This window comes from Akebia trifoliata, chromosome 7 (assembly GCF_017979445.1).
Source record: "Akebia trifoliata isolate Shusen 1 chromosome 7, ASM1797944v1, whole genome shotgun sequence".
NCBI lineage: Eukaryota > Viridiplantae > Streptophyta > Magnoliopsida > Ranunculales > Lardizabalaceae > Akebia > Akebia trifoliata.
In genome coordinates, this window is record NC_141381.1 from 3,028,554 (window position 1) to 3,048,504 (window position 19,951).

General features: G+C 33.9%; 1 protein-coding gene across 1 annotated transcript; it reads left to right on the forward strand.

Moving 5' to 3' along the window:
* Window positions 1–335: 335 nt before the first annotated feature.
* LOC147397984 (glutamate decarboxylase) lies at window positions 336–8,630 on the forward strand. Its single transcript, XM_086447081.1, has 7 exons — window positions 336–497; window positions 606–810; window positions 5,374–5,574; window positions 6,087–6,301; window positions 7,192–7,445; window positions 7,575–7,627; window positions 8,028–8,630. Exons 1-7 carry the CDS (start codon window positions 412–414, stop codon window positions 8,505–8,507), a joined length of 1,494 nt encoding a protein of 497 aa, XP_086303207.1. The 5' UTR covers window positions 336–411; the 3' UTR covers window positions 8,508–8,630.
* The last annotated feature ends 11,321 nt before the right edge of the window (window positions 8,631–19,951 follow it).

A 19,951-nucleotide genomic window follows, 5' to 3' on the forward strand; every position in this document is an offset into this window, starting at 1 on the left:
ATTCGATAAAATAGTCGGAAACGCAAATATTTACCATTTAATATTTATTTTTCATTTACTCAAATTTTGTTCAAGTAATTAAGTCTTCTAGTAAAAATTGTCAGCCAAAGGAAGACGATGTCATCCCACCGAGTTACTAGAAGGTCCACAGGAACTAAGGACTAAGGTGGTGGTGGGGCCCACATGTGTTACGTACAATTCAAAACTACTCCAGAAGGAGGACGATGTCCTCCCTCCGCGTCTCTTACAAGGTCTGGTGGTCGTGGGACCCACATTTTATTATAATATTATTTCTTTCTTCCTTTATAAACTCCACAAGTCATCCATCTTCTTCTCCAAGAAATAATTCCTTCTTACAGTTAGGTCTGCAACTCTCTCTCTCTCTCTGTCTCTGTTAATTTGTTCATCAAGATGGTTCTCTCTAAGACATCTTCCGAATCTGATGTATCTATTCATTCTACCTTTGGTTCTCGATACGTTAAAGCTTCGCTTCCAAGGTGATTTGATATTCTCTTCTTCATTCATGTTTCATTTTGATTATTGAGATTTGATCAGAACCGTTGATTTTGAAAACTTAATTGATGGATGTTTGATTGGTTAATTAGGTTTAAGATGCCAGAGAATTCGATACCGAAGGAAGCAGCGTATCAGATCATAAATGATGAGTTGATGTTAGATGGGAATCCAAGGCTTAATTTAGCATCATTTGTGACAACTTGGATGGAACCAGAGTGTGATAAGCTCATGATGGCTGCCATTAATAAGAACTATGTTGACATGGATGAGTATCCAGTCACAACCGAACTACAGGTTTCTCTCTCTCTCTCTCCCCCTCTTTTTTGATTTGCTAAATTGACCAAAGTATACTGATCTCGGGGAAACATGTTTTCCTTAGATTTGTGATTAACAACTTACGATCCCTACGTGGCGTGTTTTGTGCCATGTAGAAAACAGGCTTGGTTAGTAGCCGATGTGTTTTAAAGTCGTATCAAAACATAAACATCGGTCAGGTTCTACAGGAACGAATGGGATACCGTACTTGATGATTCTGTGGGTAATGACGCCGTCAGATCTGACGCTCGTTGTACCCTCTCTAACGTGGCAATGCGTAGAATCATAGATTATTTTTTCCTCTTGTATCTGAAAGAAATCTATGGTCTATATACTGCCACGTTAGGGAACGTACAAAAAAACGCCAGGTTATCCGGTTATCACGGCTCTAATTATGGGTGGAAATACTCAGACGTGGCGAAATGATTCGATAGGATATTAATACTGTAAAAAGAATTGATATGAGCCACACTTTGCTGTGGTTCGAAAGCATCAAAGGATTCTAGACGCATGGGCCGAACCTGGATTTTCTTAGTGGGGGCAAAATACTTAGGCTTTTGATTAGAAGGTGAAGAAAAAGATATTTAGGTCATTTTTAATTAATCTATGAGAGAAGACCCAGTCAAAGGGCAATGTTATCTGTTTAAAAAAAAAATTGGGGAGGGGAGACAAGAATTTGAAGGAGTGAGGGAGTGGAGGCAATTGGGGTATGTAATTAATTAAAAATACAAGGGTATCTCAAAGTTTTGTGAGGGCAATTGCCTCCACAAATTAAGGTTGACAATAGATCGATTTAGTGATGGATGAGTATTACTCCAATACTGAACTAATTTTTTTTAAAAATATGTATTTGATTCGAACTGATTGATGAATATGTGAATCGAATCTGGTCTGTTTCATTTCATCCTTAATTCAAAATCGATTCGATCAGATCTGAACACGTGCCTTATTTTCAAATTATTAATGTTAAAAAAAATATAAAATTATGTTTTTAAAAATCCACTTTTGAACTACAAAATAGAGGGACCAAAAAGATTAAAACATTTATCTATACTTATTTATATGAAATTAATAATAATAATAATAATATGTTTAGGTCGGATTTTTTTTTGAGCGAATTGAGGTAAATCTGAATCAGATCCAAAATTATATTGGATCTAAGATTTTAATCCGAATCCGAAAATTCAATTTTTTTTTTTTTTTATAATGTTTTTTCAAATTGGATTGGATTAGACATCGAATATATTTCGGATCATTGTCAACCCTACCACAAACTCCTTACTAACTCCACCCCTGTCTAGATGCGTCCTTCAACCAATGAAATACTAACATACGAAAGACAAATTGGGAAGTATTTGGATTAAAAAAATTGAAGGAAAACAGTAGCCTCAGAGTTTGAGGCCATCAAAAGGAAAATTGATCCAAAATCTACACTAATCCCTAGGAAATAATTACTAGTATTTAAGGAACATGTATTTTTTTCCTCTCATTTGAACCATAAGGCTTCTGATGACTATGGTACTAATTATCACTAAAAAATTTCAATTCACTCTGCTCTTATTATTACAATTAAAAGTCAACTTAAAATTAATAATTCAACTCTTTAACATGATATTTATATGACTCTATAATGTAAAATACGAGATTAGATTGCTCTATTGGCCCAAATTAGTCATCTAACATTCTTGGTTTAGATTAGATTTTAAAATAAAATTACAAAAATAAATAAATAAATAAATAAATATATATATATATATATATATATATATCATCTCTACTTTGCTTGATCAAAGGTTTCGAAAATAGAGGATAATTGAACTTTCAAATTTAAAATGTGGCATCAATGATTAAAAAAATATCTTTTTCATTTTTTTTTGTTAGAGCTTCTATTGCCACACCAACTTTTACAAACTGCAACCCAAGATGTGTGTTAATTCTTTGGTGATTTAAATATGAATTGAAATGACAATAAAAAAATTTGGTATGACCATAGAATTTCTCCTTTTCCTATATATATATATATATTTTCTGTCACATCATGTGTTTGAAGGGGCGAATTTAGAGTGGGGGTATGGGGTGCTTACCTCCACAAGAGTTTTTAAATTCTATGATTTAATGTGCTATTGAAACAGATTTTATTGGCAGATAAAGAAATCTGTCACTATTACCCCCACAACCATTTATTCACTCTTAATTGTCTCCACAATTTTATTTCTACTCTTAGTTGCCCCCACATGAGCAAAATCCTGGCTCCACCGGTGTGTTTGGATACTTCCATATATATAGAGGTGGGATTCATAGAGAATGGTACTCCTTAGATCCAAGGCGCCAATAGGACTTTTGGTATAAATCTTTAGATCTTAAGTTCTTATTTTACGTATCTCGAGATATTTTTTGATTGTAGATGGGATTTAATAATGTACTTTTTTCTCTAAAAATCTCGAGATCTTATTATGCATTTCAAGGTCTTTCGATGGTGAGTGAGGCTCATAAATGCTTTTTTTTTTTTTGCCCACTATCATAGTAAGGCTAGCCGGGACTCTAATTATTATAATAGGACCTCACTCTTTAGGATAAGGTTGTGTCGGTATTCTTATATGATACCTACCGACACCAATGGTCAAATTACACGATTAAACATTGACAAATAAAAAATATATATATATATATATATAATAAATTTTTTTTAAAACTATAAGTAAAAAAATAAATATAAAAATATAAGCTGACCTTGAACACCGTTGTCACGGGCGATATTATAGGCAAGTGGTGAGGTAGATAATGACAGTTTGTTTTGAGCTTTAATCAGTTGGGTACTAATGGGGGTCCATATGTGGTTTTTTTTTTATAAGTTAATTTTTTTTTTATAGAATTAAGGACGAGACAAACTCATCAAAAGAGGGAAAAAAACAGGAAAATCACATTCCTCTTTAATATGATTATTGTGGGGGACAGTTTGGATCAAACCATCAAAGGTCATGGTCATTGTGAATTATTTCAATCTAATAAATTGATTTAGAAGAATGTTTAAAAATCTTGTAAGTAGTAATTGCTCCGCTAATTTTGGCTAGAGTCAATGTTTTAAAAATTGGACAGACTATTACACCGAATCAATTGACTTAGATTTATTTAATTTAAAAAGTTAAAAATTATTTATATTTTTCTCTAAAATTACACAGATGATCTGATGATTTATAAAGAGAGTTGCTATTGACACTCCAACTTTTACTTATTACACCACAATTTTTTAAATTATTTATCACATCCCAATTAAAGATTAAAACACACTCTTCAAACATTATAAAATATTATAACACTCATTCAATCAATTTCAATAGTTGTCTTAGAAAAAATCCTGCACCCAAAATATAAAAATTTAGCAAAAAAATAAAAAAATGAGAGCGTTTCTAATGGCACTCCAACTTTTACTTATTCCCAATCAAGCAATTATTTTCTTTATTCTTAGTTGGGGTGTGATAAATAAAATTTTGGGTGGGAATATCATCTCTCCTTTTATACCAATATTACTTAAAACAAAAAAAGCTGTTTGGAAGACAAAAGTTGGGTGGTAGTTATAGAGTACTGGGAGTTGGCAATAATTCCAAACATAATTTTCAACATTTGGGACTAAATAGGTCACAATTGGTATGGTGGGGCCCGTAATTGATTTTTCTATTGTTTATGCTTTTAATTATTGAGGAATTAATCATAACTTATAAGCCGGTCTTCCAAGGAATTAGTATTTATATCCCATCAGTAAAAGTTTTCTAAGCGGCCACATCACATCAGTATGATGTTGAATAATGTGTGTGGTACTACCATGGCATATACCATAGTTTCAAAATTCCAATACTCAATCCTGACCGTTGAAATATGAAATTTAACGGTTACGATGTATTTCAGATATACCTGATAAATTCATGGGATGTTTCTTATCCGGAGTGTTGGATTTTGTTTTTAATGATTGGGATAAGTTAAGATGTATTTTAATAATTTAAAATTAAAATAAATATTTATATTTATATTTTATTTTTCATAAAATTAGAGAGATTCTATTGTTACACCAACTTTTACTAACAGCACTCCAAGATGTGTATTACTTGAATATGATTTGGGGTGCTGTTAGCAAAAGTTGGTGTGGCAATAGAATATCTCTAAAATTATTATAGACAAATTTTACTAACTTTGTAGATAGTTTGGAATATGTAAATAAGATGATTTCATCCCATGTTTTGATAACTCACGCATATTCTACTAGACTCAGTGTATTTTTTATCTGACTCAACTGAGTTAACAAATTGACTCGATTGAGTTTAAAGGCAGAATCATCAAAAATAATCAAATGGAGTCAACTCGATCAACTTTAGATTTGAGCAACGCCACAATCCTGACTATCAAACACCTCCCCTTCTCACATACAACAATAATAAATAAAAGATCATATTGTCTTGTGATATATGAAAAAAAAAATGATTCCATGATGCTGATGTTTATTTAATATAATACTACCTATTGTTTAATTGGTTAATTTTTGAATCACAGAACCGATGTGTGAACATGATCGCGCACCTATTTAACGCTCCGCTGGGAGATTCTGAGACTGCAGTAGGAGTAGGGACTGTGGGGTCTTCAGAGGCTATAATGTTGGCTGGACTTGCTTTCAAAAGGAGATGGCAGAACAAGAGGAAGGCTGAGGGCAAACCTGTTGACAAGCCCAACATTGTCACTGGTGCCAATGTTCAGGTAATTTACTTATTTCGGGTCGGGTCAGCTTTCATTAGACCTCGACCCATAACATAATCTGATTTTATCTGATTGGAGCATGGTTAATCTAGAACGGATCCGATAGGTTGTCGAATTGGATCTATATGGGATCAAAAACCCAAAAAATATTTGATCCATATCGAAAGTTATCGGATAAGAATAGATCAACTTTTGTGCCTGATCCAATCTGATTCTTTGGTTAGTTGAGCCCTGTGCATGCCTCTACCTACATTTTAAAACTTGTTGACTCAACTTAGTTCAATAGAATTTTGAGTTGGCTCAGTATTAAAACTCGTCAGAGCCAAATTTTCCACTTGGATTATAGAAACTTGGACAAGTTATATATGATATAAAAATAAATAAATTTTATTAATTTAATATTGATTAGTTTGACTCACTTGAATCAACTCGACTGGTTGGACATTTAGTCGAATATTGGAGTTTTAAATAATTTGAAATCCTTCTCAGCAAGAATCTTCGATTTTGGATAGGTTTGTTGGGAGAAATTTGCGAGGTACTTCGAGGTGGAACTGAAGGAGGTGAAATTGAGGGAGGATTACTATGTGATGGACCCAGTGAAAGCAGTGGAGATGGTAGACGAGAACACCATTTGTGTCGCCGCTATCTTAGGTTCGACCCTCAATGGTGAATTCGAGGATGTCAAGCTCTTGAATGATCTCTTGATCGAGAAGAACAAGCAAACAGGGTAAGTCGGACTCGGCAACTTTTATATTAACTATCAGACAAAGTAAGGGCCAGGCCGGGCCAGGTCGGGTTTGGGTGCTTCGATATCCTAACCCAACCCTAGCCCGTCTAAGGGCCGAGCTGGATCGAATAAAAATAACTATGTCGAAACCTGGCCTGTAATTATTGGGCTTGAAAACACCATCCAAAAATGATCCATAATGGGATGGGCCAAGCCCTGACCCATTGACCACAGCATTTACATAAAATGGCTTCTTTCGATTTTGCCACAATCCATATGACATGGTTATACAACTAGTTTATAATTGAGAGATTCTATTGTCACACTAATTTTTATCAAGGGCACCCCAATATGTGTACTAAATTCTTCTTTGATAGATATCACATGAATTGGGATGTCCGTAGTAAAAGTTGGTGTGGCAATAGAATGTTTATTATAATTTGATAACACAAAAAAAAAAAAAGAAGAGGTGAGCTGACCTAAAAAAAAATGATTTTAGATGTAACTAAGTGGAGGAATAAGATTCATTTTATCACCGCACAAAGATGACTTCAATGATGTATATTTCTATGCCAACTTTTTATTACAACACACCGTTATTTTACCACACCACCTACTTGTTATTATAGCACCACACAACTGACGTTTTTTTCCACTACCCCTCTTCCTCTCTCCCCTTCTTTTGCTCTCTACCTCTACCTCTCTAGTCCGGCTTCTCTTGGGGTGCAATTTTGAAAAATTAAAAAGGTTATCTCCACACCAAACTTATACATACCATGCTTGCTGCATTTTAACAAAAAATGGTGTGGCATTATAACAAATAAGCTCTCAAAATAAATTTTGTAATTTTTAAATTATTATTATTTTTAAATCTGATTCAAATTTTGCAGATGGGATACCCCAATACATGTAGATGCTGCTAGTGGTGGATTCATCGCACCATTCCTTTACCCAGAATTAGAATGGGATTTTCGCCTACCATTAGTCAAGAGCATCAACGTTAGCGGCCACAAGTACGGACTTGTCTACGCTGGGATCGGGTGGGTCATCTGGAGGAACAAAGAAGACTTGCCCGACGAACTTATTTTCCATATCAATTACCTTGGAGCCGATCAACCCACATTCACTCTCAACTTCTCTAAAGGTATGATAAACCATATTCATGTCAAATGGGTTGGAATTGCATTATGAGACCAAGGCCATATAGTTTGGTGTGTTATAAGTAAAGTTGGTGTGTTAATAGAAGCTCACTTTTTAAATCTTTAAATTGCAGGTTCAAGTCAAATTATTGCTCAATACTATCAACTAATTCGCTTGGGTTATGAGGTATGTCTTTTTATATTGAATAATGTGTTTGGGTTCATTTGATCCAAACTCGATCTAATAAAAATTAATTATCAGATCGGATCGACCAATGTTGAGACACTTTGGATTGATAAACTTGTTAATTAAGTTTTATATAAGGGGGCATTTGGTTCAGATAGTTACATTTTGACTATAGATTCTGATTTTGGATTATCAAATTCATATTATTATAGAAACTGATTCCAAATTTACAAAACATATATCAAACTTGATTTTAGCCTTTTATATATATATATAATTATTATTATTGGGTATCGACTGCATTGATCATTCAACTCTATATAGAACCATAATCTATCAAGGCACAAGTCTTCAAATATTTTTTATTTTTGTATAACATTTCTTCTATATGTTTCTTCAGGGGTACAAAAACATTATGGAGAATTGCCAAGAGAATGCAATCGTACTAAAGGAAGGACTAGAGAAATCGGGACGCTTCAACATCGTGTCGAAGGACAATGGTGTGCCATTAGTAGCATTTTCTCTTAAAGATAATAGTAGTCACAATGAGTTCGAGGTGTCAGATACACTACGTCGATTTGGGTGGATTGTTCCCGCCTACACCATGCCAGCTGACGCTCAACATGTCACGGTGCTACGTGTTGTCATTCGAGAAGACTTCTCCCGCACTTTGGCGGAGCGCCTTGTCATCGACATAGAAAAGGTGTTGCATGAGCTCGATACCCTCCCCTCTAGGATCAAGGCGAAGATGTCCATCACTGAGGAGAAGAAGGACAACAATGGAATCATCGTCAAGAAGACGGCCTTAGAGACTCAAAGGGAGATCACTGCGGTTTGGAAAAAGTTTGTCATGGCCAAGAAGAAGACCGGCGTGTGCTAGAAATGATCTTGAGTTTATTTTTACTAATTTACTTAAAATTTTCATTATTTATCTTAGATGATGTCTTGTTGTTACTTAATTATTATAATTTTTTGGGTGTGAAGAAACTTAAATTATCTTTAATTATTGCTTGTTTAACATAAAATTTAAGTTGGTGTAGCAATAGATATTCTCTCATTTTAAGAATCCAATGGATGATTGGACAAAATACTTGCCAAATTAGATTGATTTGGTTAACTTGATTTATATTTATTAATGAATTTTTTAAAAGAATTGAAGATTAAAATAATGGATGATTTAGATATATCCCTCCATGTTTTAATAAATATTTGAGATAATCCCTGTGTTTTCAAACTGATGATATGCCCCCCTTGGCCTAAGTCTTCTAGTGACGTCAATCAACAAATAAAAATGATTCTAATCTCCTCATTCTTCAACCCATAGTCAAAAACCCTCTATTTTTCATCAAAAATTATCATCTTCAAGATCTTCAACCTCTTTTGGTATATATTATTTTAAGAGTCGTGATAATATGACTCATCAAGTGGCATACTCAAATGACTCCATGACGTGACCCCATAAAAAAGTGTATCCCGAGGGAATCGTGTATCCCAATGCGTTCAGATCTACAATTCTTGAACTTGTCCATGTCATGGTGGAGTCATTTGAATATGTCACATGGCGAGTCATATTATCAGGACTTTGTATACTATTTTAATCTATTCAACCTTATCATTCCACTGTTTTCACCTAACATTAATCTGTTGTCGGAAACCTTCGATTTTTCTACCAAAAATTCTATTATCTTCTACTTTCCTAAGATTTTTCCTCAAAACCAATCTTCTACAAGCTCTTCAATATCTACAGTAAATTATTTTTAATCTTATTTAACTTTATCTTTAGTTCATCGTTTTCAACTAACATGAACCCTTTATAGAAACCTAGGTTGTTTATAACCAAAATTCCATCTTTTTTTTTTTTTACTTTCTAAAAAATCCTTTCTTGCCTTGGGATTTGAAAGTTGAAATAGATAAAAACTTAACGTTCAAGACGAACTTAATTATTATTATTTTAACTTAAGATGTTAAAATGACTAGTTTTAGGAAGAAAACTTAGGTCATGTTTGGTTGCAGCAAAAATTATTTTACATATCCTGAATTGGATTTTCTCTGACCCTGTGGTGATAAATCCTGCACTAGATTTGCTTTTATTTTGTTTATTTGAAACTAATCCTGATATGGGTTTAGTATTCATATTATTTGTTTAACACTGGTATGAGTCTATTCTGGTGTACTAAAATTTTCAAATTCAAATTTGATATTAAATATTAACATCAAAATAAGTATCACAAAGTAAAATCTTGAAACAAAAAATAATATTCAAACTAAAAATAAGAAATATTTTATCATCATGTTTTTTGAAAATCACTCCACATTGCCTTTGTAATTGATGTTCGAAAGCTCTCAACATCTTGTCGTTTTCTTTTTCTACTAAGAACTCTTGGACCTTGAATTTGAACTTAATGAGTTTCTAGGTTAATTTCTTATTATTTTTCCAATCCTTCCATTTCAAAAAATAAGTCATTGCTCTTCACCCTTTGTATATGATTATGTAGGATACAACAAGCTATAACTATTTTCACTTGTGTTTCAAATGGGTATGGGGGTGTTATTTTCAAAATAGAAAAACACCTTTTTAGTATCCTAATAATACATTTGATAACATTCCGTAATGATGAATGTCGAATATTGAATATTTTTTTTAAATTTTAGGAACGAAGACTACCAAATTCTTTCAAGTAATAACGAGTACCATGATATGGAGTAACAAACCCCAACATGTTAACATAACCTGCATCTACAAGATAGTATTTACTTATATCACAAAAAATATATTAGTAGTATATAGAATCTAATAATTTAAATAAAAGTAAAATATGCATTATACCTTTGGGTACATGAAGTTTGTTGGTGGGCCTTGTAAGTACTAAATTTAATACACGTGAATCCGTAGCAGAACCTTCCCAACCAATAAGAACATATTGAAATTGTGAGTCAAATGAGCATGCCACCAAATTTTTTTTAGGTAAACATTGATTTTCTATTATGAAAAGGAACTTGTTCGTCAATAGGAATCAATGTTGAAATATGTGTTCCATCTATTGCTCGAACCCAATCCTGTAACCAACTATTTGTAAAAATGTATAATAAAAAATATAATAAAAAATTAATATAAAAAAATTCATACCTTAAAATATGGATAAAATCTCTTTGGAAATATTAGATCCTGGAAGCTTAAAATAATCTTCAGCTAGTGTCATAATTCCATTCAACACATTATTAATATGTTAGCTTATCATTTCACTTGAATGTTGAAATTTCTCTTGAAGTATTCGATATTGTTGATTATGACCAACTATAAGCATGAACATTGCTAGTTGTTCATCTATATTTACTCCATTAGTGTGATGAAGTAAGTTTTTTATTTCTAGAATATCATATACTTTTGTGTGAGAGAGTATGTGTGAGATGAGATTTTGATTTGAGGGAGTTGAAGAAGACTTGTGGTGGTGGAGTAAATAGAAGCAAAAAAAGAAATGTGAAATTGTAGTCGAGATCTTTTTTTTTTTTTTGGGTTGAAAAAGAAATTTACTAAATGTGGGAAACTTTCCATTTTTGTGAAACCAATGAGATTTATATGGACAGGATATCTTCCACCATATCTTGGATACACTTTCTTGACAGACAAACATGGCATTAAGGGTTTTGACCGTAGGTTGAAGATGAGAGCAGTTAAGTCATTTTACTTAGCCTACTGCAGTAGACTGAGGTCAAGAAGGGCATGCCAACAGTTTAAAAACACGGGTATCTCAAATATCAACAAACATGGATGTTAGACAGTCAATGGATCAGGTCAGACCCGCAATCCAATAATATTTTAGAAAGTATATAAATTATGTTGTGTATTTGTAGAAATATATGAAATTTATTTGGATTTATATATAAAATCAGGTTTGGCCCAATCCAGTTTAGATCAAATTGTTAATGGATTGGGTTTGGATCTTTATATTGAGCTATGATAAAATCCCAATCCGATAAGAATCCGATCCGATACTTTTTGGATCAGTCCTGGTTCTGATCTGATCCTTATTGGATTGATACCAAATGGACACCAATCCAATGACAGGCATATACATAGAGGTAGATTACCCTATAAAATTACATGAAATTTGTTTCGGGCTGGTTTGATCTGTAGTTAGGAATGGTAAAGTCCGGCCTGGCCCATTATGAAATGAGTTTGGGTTATGCTACAAGGCCCGGCTAGAAATTGGGCTGGGCTGTCTAGGAGCGATTCCTGTATAGGTCTAGGCTCAAGCTTGGGAGCAAGACAAAGGTGTTTTTATTTGTCCCAAACCAACCAAACTCAAACATTAGGTTGTCTGGGCTTGGGTTAGGATTTTACTCAAGCTTGGCCCTGTCCATAGCCACAGCTTTACATGTAACCCAAAATTCAGTCCAAACAGAACCGAGACTCACAATGGATTTAGGGCTGGAGTAGGGTGCAACCAGAAGCTTAGGGTTGGGTTGAAGTTCAACCAAACTAGACTCAGTGAGTGGTCAATGAGGGGGCTTGAACTCGTGACCGTGCCCCTTTTTTTTTTTTTTGAAAACCGGGTATCCCTATAAACAGTGGATTGGGCCCGTATCTGAGCTTTGCCTTGTCCATAGACAATGGTCTTGTCCAAGGACTAATCCCAGGTCACGTCACATGCATCAGGTAAGTGAGGGTGTGCCCTTGCGGGTAGCCCTTGAGTAGGTAATGCTCATACTGGATATCATACATTCACCTCTTAGGATTCAATGAAAGAATTCTAAAATCTGCCAAAAAAAAAAAAAAAAAAACTCTTAGAAAGAAATTTTATTAAATTGAAGATGATTCTGCAGTGCAATTACATCCATTATATAGAAAAAGAATTCTAATCCTAGTAAAACACAAAAATAGTCAAAGATAACAAAATTACTAAAAATAGTAAAAACAAACTAAGTACGGAAATACATACTACTTAACCCTAAAAGTAAGATGGGCTTAACGGTGTGTAATTTAGACTTTGTATTTATTAACAAAATAGAGCTCTCCTAAAATGATAAAATTACCTAAAAAATGGGATAAACGAAAGAATCAGGCCTAAAAGAAAAAAGTTTATGGCAAAGTATGGATCCTGAAGATTTCAATGATTCCATTCAAGAATGGGTCATGTTGCATGATTTTGACTCCGTGGTCCAAGATTTCTATTAGTGCATTTAGGCCTTTAGTTGCTTGGACTTTTGGTGATTCATGCGTTCCATAAAATCTTCCATCACTTATTCTACATCACAAATGACACCTCAACCTTCTAGGGTTCATGGTTTAGATAAGTATTTTATTTTTTTGTTAATAAAAGTCATATTAAGATTGAACGACTACTGAGATGGTAAGGGCGACTGAGTTTGTTCTCTAGGTCACACTTTCGAATCTCTGTATGCCCCTCTACATAAAAATGACTATATTTAATTGCTGAACACGTGTAGGGTGGTTGATACCTTTGACTGCCAAAGCAAAAAAAAAAAAAAAACTAAAAAAATTTGATGGCCACTGATTTTCTAAGTTTAAAAATCGTTGACCAATGGTGAAAAAATATATTTTCTTTTACAATTCTTTTCGAGTTCTTAAAATGTGTGATCTACATCCACGTAACACCTGATCATGGTTTTGAGTGCCACATGAAAGTATGGTGAGATAAATAGGTTATCCTTCAGTCCATGCAAATTAATTTCATATTGAAAGACATTGGTAAACTATTATTGGAGGGTTATGTATTCAGAGGAGCCCCACTTACTCTTCGGAAGGTGTGCGACACACACATCACTTCTCTAGCAGTACTAAACATGCGCGGATGAGGCCGATCACCAACAAACAAACGAGATAAAGATATAATTCAGAGAACCCACGAGTACAATGACTTTTGATTAGAACCCACATTCCAATTGAGCCTATAGTCGTATGTCTTGATGAAGGTGCATGGTGTGTATATGTGTGTTTGTCTACATCTCTTTTTGAGGTTTACAAGACTTTTGAGTGACATCACTTTCTTTTCCTTAATTCACTATAAGACCTTTTTTTTTTCTTAATCGATTTATACAAAACCTATCAAATCTAAAATTTTGGTCTTGTCATCAGATAAGCCTATTTTTAATGAGATCAATAACTCAGGTGAGAGTGTGTCCACAGAATTTACCAATTAAGCTAGTTGGCACCATCCACCTACTATTAGACTAAGGATCCACGCTCAATAATAACAAACGAGAACATGTAAAACAGTTCAAGTGGACTACTTAAGATTAAACTCAAGAAAAAAAAAAAAAAAATGCCACCCAATTCATATGTATTTACACCAAAGAATTGCACACATCTTGGGGTGGCATTAGCAAAAGTTGGCATGACAAAGATAATTACAAAAATTATTGTAAGATTTGATTAAATATGTGAAATCCATTGCCTCACTTCCAAGAAGCAGAACCCACAAAGAAAAAAATACAAATCAATGGAGGTTCAACAACCCTATAAGTATTCAGTAATTTCCTTTAAAACACTTCAAAAAAAAAAAAAAAAAAAAAAACAGAACCATGAAGAGATTAGTAGTTCCACTTGATAGTTGGGTTGTGATTATCCATCCAAAATCAAATCAGTATGGTTTGTGGGTCAAGGTGTATCCTTGTTTCCTACCATTTGTTTGAAAGGTAACATGTGTTCTGCTACATCTTCCAAGTGCATGAAGACATATGGTGTTATGAGGTGACTAAACCTTACATGCATTTTATCCCCAACATAACCCTATTAGATTATTGAGATACCCCACACCTACCCTGCCCTATATATGGTATCTTTGTTACTGAGAATTACCTTAAAAATAAGATGTACCCCTGCTCACTTGATCCAAAAGTCTTGGTGTTCCATGGACAGGTACTCACCAACCCTTCTAAAAGGCAATCCCTTATGTTTATTTGGATTTAAAAAAAAAAAAGAGGGGAAAAAATGGGGAAGCCAAGCCATATTTTTAGAATACTTCATAATTTGGATGTGATTTGTCTCTTGATTTTAATGTAATTTTTTCATTAATTTTGAACAACCTTTGGGAGGCGACAAGCCCTCAAAAATTACTGGGGTGAAAACCCATCATTGAAGGCCTTGAGAAGAAAGAAAATGGCAACAAGGACCGAAAAAAAAAACGCGCAAACACAAGAATTTACATGGTTGGGTCCTGTTAAAGTTTTAAAAGAATTTACGTGGTTGGGAAGGTCATATAAAAGTAGCAATTAAGGCATTAAATTCATATCTACTGTCATTTAAGGTTCAACTTCTTCCTTTAAAAAATAGGAATTAATAAATGTCTACTTTGGGGTGGGATTACCCTCCCACCAATATCAAAGATTATACATTCACCTCTAAGGACTTAACTATCTACCTTTTATGCTCAAGTGTGTGTGTATATATATATATAGGGCCCCGTTCAGCAACAAACATTTTGGCAAACATTTTTCAAAACATGGGTCAGAGGTTTTGGAATGGGCTGATTTTTGGTGAGGATGATATCTACGGTGAGGAGATCATCCTCACCAAAAATCAGCCCATTCCAAAACTTCTAGCCCCAGTTTACAAGTTGAAAAATCGTGGACCATCCATTTTTTGTAAATCATTTTTGATGGGGTTAGAAGTTTTGGAATGGGCTGATTTTTGGTGATGATGATCTCCTCACCGTAGAGATCATTCTCACTAAAAATCAGCCCATTCCAAAACCTCTAACCCATGTTTTGAAAAATGTTTTGCCAAAATGTTTGTTGCTGAACATTTCCCATATATATATATATATATATATGGGTCTCGTTCAGCGCCCTAACGTTTACCATACGTTTTAATAAACACTTTTCAGTCATTGGAAATAAGGTAATTGAACGGACGAGATTTAAAGTTCAACCGAACGGTTTAAGTTATAAATAATGCGCTTATTTACAGCTCCATCCCTTGAAATAGAATAAATTAGTGCTACCTCCCTGCTTCAATTAAAACCCGATCAATAGGTCCATCTTCTTCCTCATCTTAATCAATTCATTCGAAATCGAAATCCCAACCAGTCCAGCTGCAAATCCAACAACAGAAGCACTAAGTCCAACAACTTCCTCCATTAAAACCTTGAAAGGAAACTATGGATCTGCAGAAATCCTAGATCTCCAACCACTCAAGAAAATTTCAATAATTTCAAAACTTGATCGATCTTCAAAATCTCCATCACAGCTGCTATTATGAACTGAACTCCAACCACCACCGTTGTCATATCCTCCGGTACCTCAGCTGGATATTCCGTTGTCATATCCTCCGTTTCCTTCGTCGATGGAGTTGCAGCGAGAGCGAGAGAGAGAGAGAGCGAGTATATAGCAGCCGTTCGTGCTCGAGGGTTTCAACAAGAGAGAGAGAGAGAGAGAGTAAGATTCGAGGGTTTCAGCGGAACGAGAGAAAGAGAGAGAGAGGGTTTCAAAGAGGTGGCGCTCGAGCGAGAGAGAAGGAGAGAGTGAAGGAGAACTCTCTGTTTTTTAATTGTGCCAAGGAGGTGGCACTAAATACTATAAAATCGAGGGATGGCGCTGTAAAAATCCCATAAATGTATAACTTAAACGTAGATGCAATCGTGACCATCCAATCGCTATATATCCAACGGTCGAGCTTCTTTTGTTAAAATGACTGATAAAAGAGAGGGCGCTGAACGCCTCCCTATATATCCGTTCATGGGACATAAGTAAAAACATATGTAAAATTACTGGGTTTTCAAAATATAGGTTAAAAGTTTTGGATTGAGCTGATTTTTTGTGAGAATGATCTCTATGATGAGAAGATTATTCATGGGACATAAGTAAAAACATATGTAAAAACAATGGATTTTCAAAATATGGGTTAGAAGTTTCGGATTGAGTTGATTTTTTGTGAGGATGATCTCTATGATGAGAAAATCATCCTCACAAAAAATCAGCTCAGTCCGAACCTTCTAACCCCATCAACAATGATTTAGAATGTGGACCATAAAATTTTTTTATTAATAATTAGTAACCACTTTTGATGGATTTTGAAGTTTCAGATTAGGTTGAATTTTTGTGAGGATGATCTTCTCATCATAGAGATCATTCTCACAAAAAATCAGCTCAATTCAAAATTTCTAACCCATATTTTGAAAAATGATTGTTTTTACATATGATTTTACTTATATCTCATGAACCACCCCCTCTACATATATAAATAAAAAATATAAAAGGACAATTGCAAACTAACATTGGAGAGCCATGTATCAATCTATTTAAATGGAGAGATTTGGAAACAACCACTTTTACTCAAATTGAGATTTGTTGTTAAGAAAAATCGATGCTAAGCTGATGAATCAATTGCATGACGTCACGCATAAATAGAGGTGAAATCCAAATGTGAAAATCATTGGGAAAATTTCTATGTAATTTCCTCATTACTAGTCAATCGCTCTTTCAATTTTTAATACACATGACATCATGCCATTGGTTCACCAACTTAGCACTGACTTTTTTTAATGCATAATGTTGAAGTAACATTAAAATGTACATCACGGGGGACAGTTTTGACTTGGATGTGTGTCAGAACCATATGTGCTTTCATTGAGATCTCACTCGTATCTTGATGGAAAGCATTTATGGTTCAAACACACAACCACGTTACAAATATCCCTCACGATGTACATTTCAATGTTACTCCAGCATGACTCTTCTTAATAGCAAATCTGTAATCTTTTTACTCCTTATATAACATGTTTGGTACAGGTGGTAAAAGATTCACGCCCAATGAGGATGTGTGACACATACATTCATTTTCAAATATATGCTAAACACGAGCCGACAAGGGTAATCACTAAAAAACTAAGGATAAAGATATAATAAAGACAGAAGAAAGAAAAATAAACTAAAATGACATATCATTAAAACCCACAATCTAATTGAGGAGTCCGACTTTGAACTGGCAAGACGGCTTAAAAAATAATCGACTTCAAAGTTTTTTCCCTAATTGAGCTTGTAGCCTTGTCTAAACCCATGAAGGTTTATAGCGGGTACACGGGTGTCATATATATAGTCATGCTGGGGTAACGTTGTGGGGGACATTTCTGACGTGGAAGTGTGTAGGAATCATAGATGCTTTTAATTGAGATACGAGTTGACTATATATATATATATATATATTTTGAGTGGACTATGGAAGAAAAAGAGATTCTATTGGCACACCAACTTTTACTTATAACACACCAATCATTTTGAAATTAAATGGTTGTTTACATATAGTTTTGTGTGTTATAAGTAAGAATCGGTGCATTAATAGAAACTCTCCAAATTTAAAAAACAAAATAAAATAAAAACTGTCAAATCTAAAATTTCCACGTTGCTATTGGATAAACCTATTTTTAATGAGATCAAAAACTTTGGCAAAGATGAATCAATAAACGTTACCAACTAAGCTAGTTGCCACCTTCCATCGACTATAAGAATCAGAATCTCCACTTGGGAGTAACAAATGAGAACATGTAAATACAATTCAAGAAGAACACTTGAGATTGAAAAAATAAAAAAATCACTCTCAAATTATTGTAAAATTAGTGGGAAATTAGTAGAACACTAATTTTTTAAGAAAATACTAGACCAACACATTAAAAAAATATATATATTTTAAACTAGTAAATTAAATTTGTTGAACTGAGAATTAATTATTTTTTCAAACTGGCAATATTTTCGCCTTGACCAAGGTTTTCTCTTATAGGTGAATGAGCAAATGACTTAAATGCATGTCTTCAACTGGCAATTGGAATCTGAAAACCCTTGACTTCTCTTCCGAAAACTAAGGGCTTGTGTGGATACACCTCTCCGTGCAAGAGCAAGTTTTTAGAACTTCTCAACAAAGAACAAAAAACCTTTCCGCGCAGGAGCAAAAATCTATCCAAACGTTTGCTAGCTCCCACAAGAGTAGTGCAATCTTCTTCAAGTATTATAACTACTACGATAAATTATTTTGATTTATTAAACTTCAATGAAAATTGACTCAATCCCTTGCAGAAATCCTTGATTTTTTTTATCTAAAATTCTTGTAACTAGTTATTGTTTTCATCTTCTACTTAAAAAAAAATCCTATATTTTTATTGAGGTTCGAAGTGTATGTTTACTGTTTACTTAAAAGGATGACTAAAGACTTAAAAGTAGATTACTTTTTTTTCTCTCTCTAAAACTAGGCAAGAAAGGGGCTAGTGGTTAATAAGAAGTGGGTTCTATGGGTTTTTAACCATGGTTCAAACACTCCATATGCTTTACCAACTTAGCCAAGTTGGCACCTTCAAATTCAACTAGATTACCTTTTAATATTATTATTATTTTTTATGAGGGGTAATCCCTCCCCGTAGGCCAAACTAACAAAACAAGGCAATTGGCCTATTATAACCCCATATCTCACACAAATCCTGGTCCGGGTACATGTAAAACCCTACAAATTAACCACACGTATCAGGTAAGTTGGGATAAGTCCATTTGGGTGGCCAACTAGGGGGTTTGAACTTAAGACCTCTCATTTTTTGAACTATATTAACCTGAGTTTGAAGCTGGTAGGATACATCCATCGTTTTCCAAATCACCTTAATCTCTTGTAGATATCCTAAATTTTTCAATCCAAAAAATTTAAAACCATTCCTACTTTCATCATCTACCTCAAAACTCATATCTTGTTATTGAAGGTTAAATTAAATAGAATCTTAAGGTTGAATTGACATTTTAAAGTATATTTTTGAAGGTTGAAGCAAAAGATTAAAGAAGATTAGTTTTTGGAATAAATTAGGGTAAAAACAACTCATCTTCAAGCTCTACAACCTTAAGAAATCCTTGATTTTTCTATCCAAAAAATCCTTAGAAAACGTGTTGTTTTGGAACTTTTTTTATTTTGTTTCTTATAAGAGTCATGATAAGTTGACTCACTTTTTAGTATGCTCCATTCACAAAATCGTAGACCCTTTGCTTCGGGATAAACAAGGACAAATCTTTATGGTTTTTATTAGGTTCGGTGAAGGGAACGTACAAAAAAGTGAGTAAGATTATAAGACTCTTCTTGTAATGAAGAATTTCCTACTTTGAAAATTACTTACAAAATGTGTTGATTAGATTTAATCAATCTTTTAGGATTGGTTTGATAAAACACTTTCTTTTTTCTTGATGACTGGGTGTCTGGAACCCCATGCAAGGTAACTAGCCTCTTAGAGCATCATATCTTCCCAAATCCCCTAAGTACATATATGCAATATCACACATACCAGGTAAGTCAGGATAAATCCCTATGGGTGGGACTTGAACTCAAGACCTCTCCCTCTT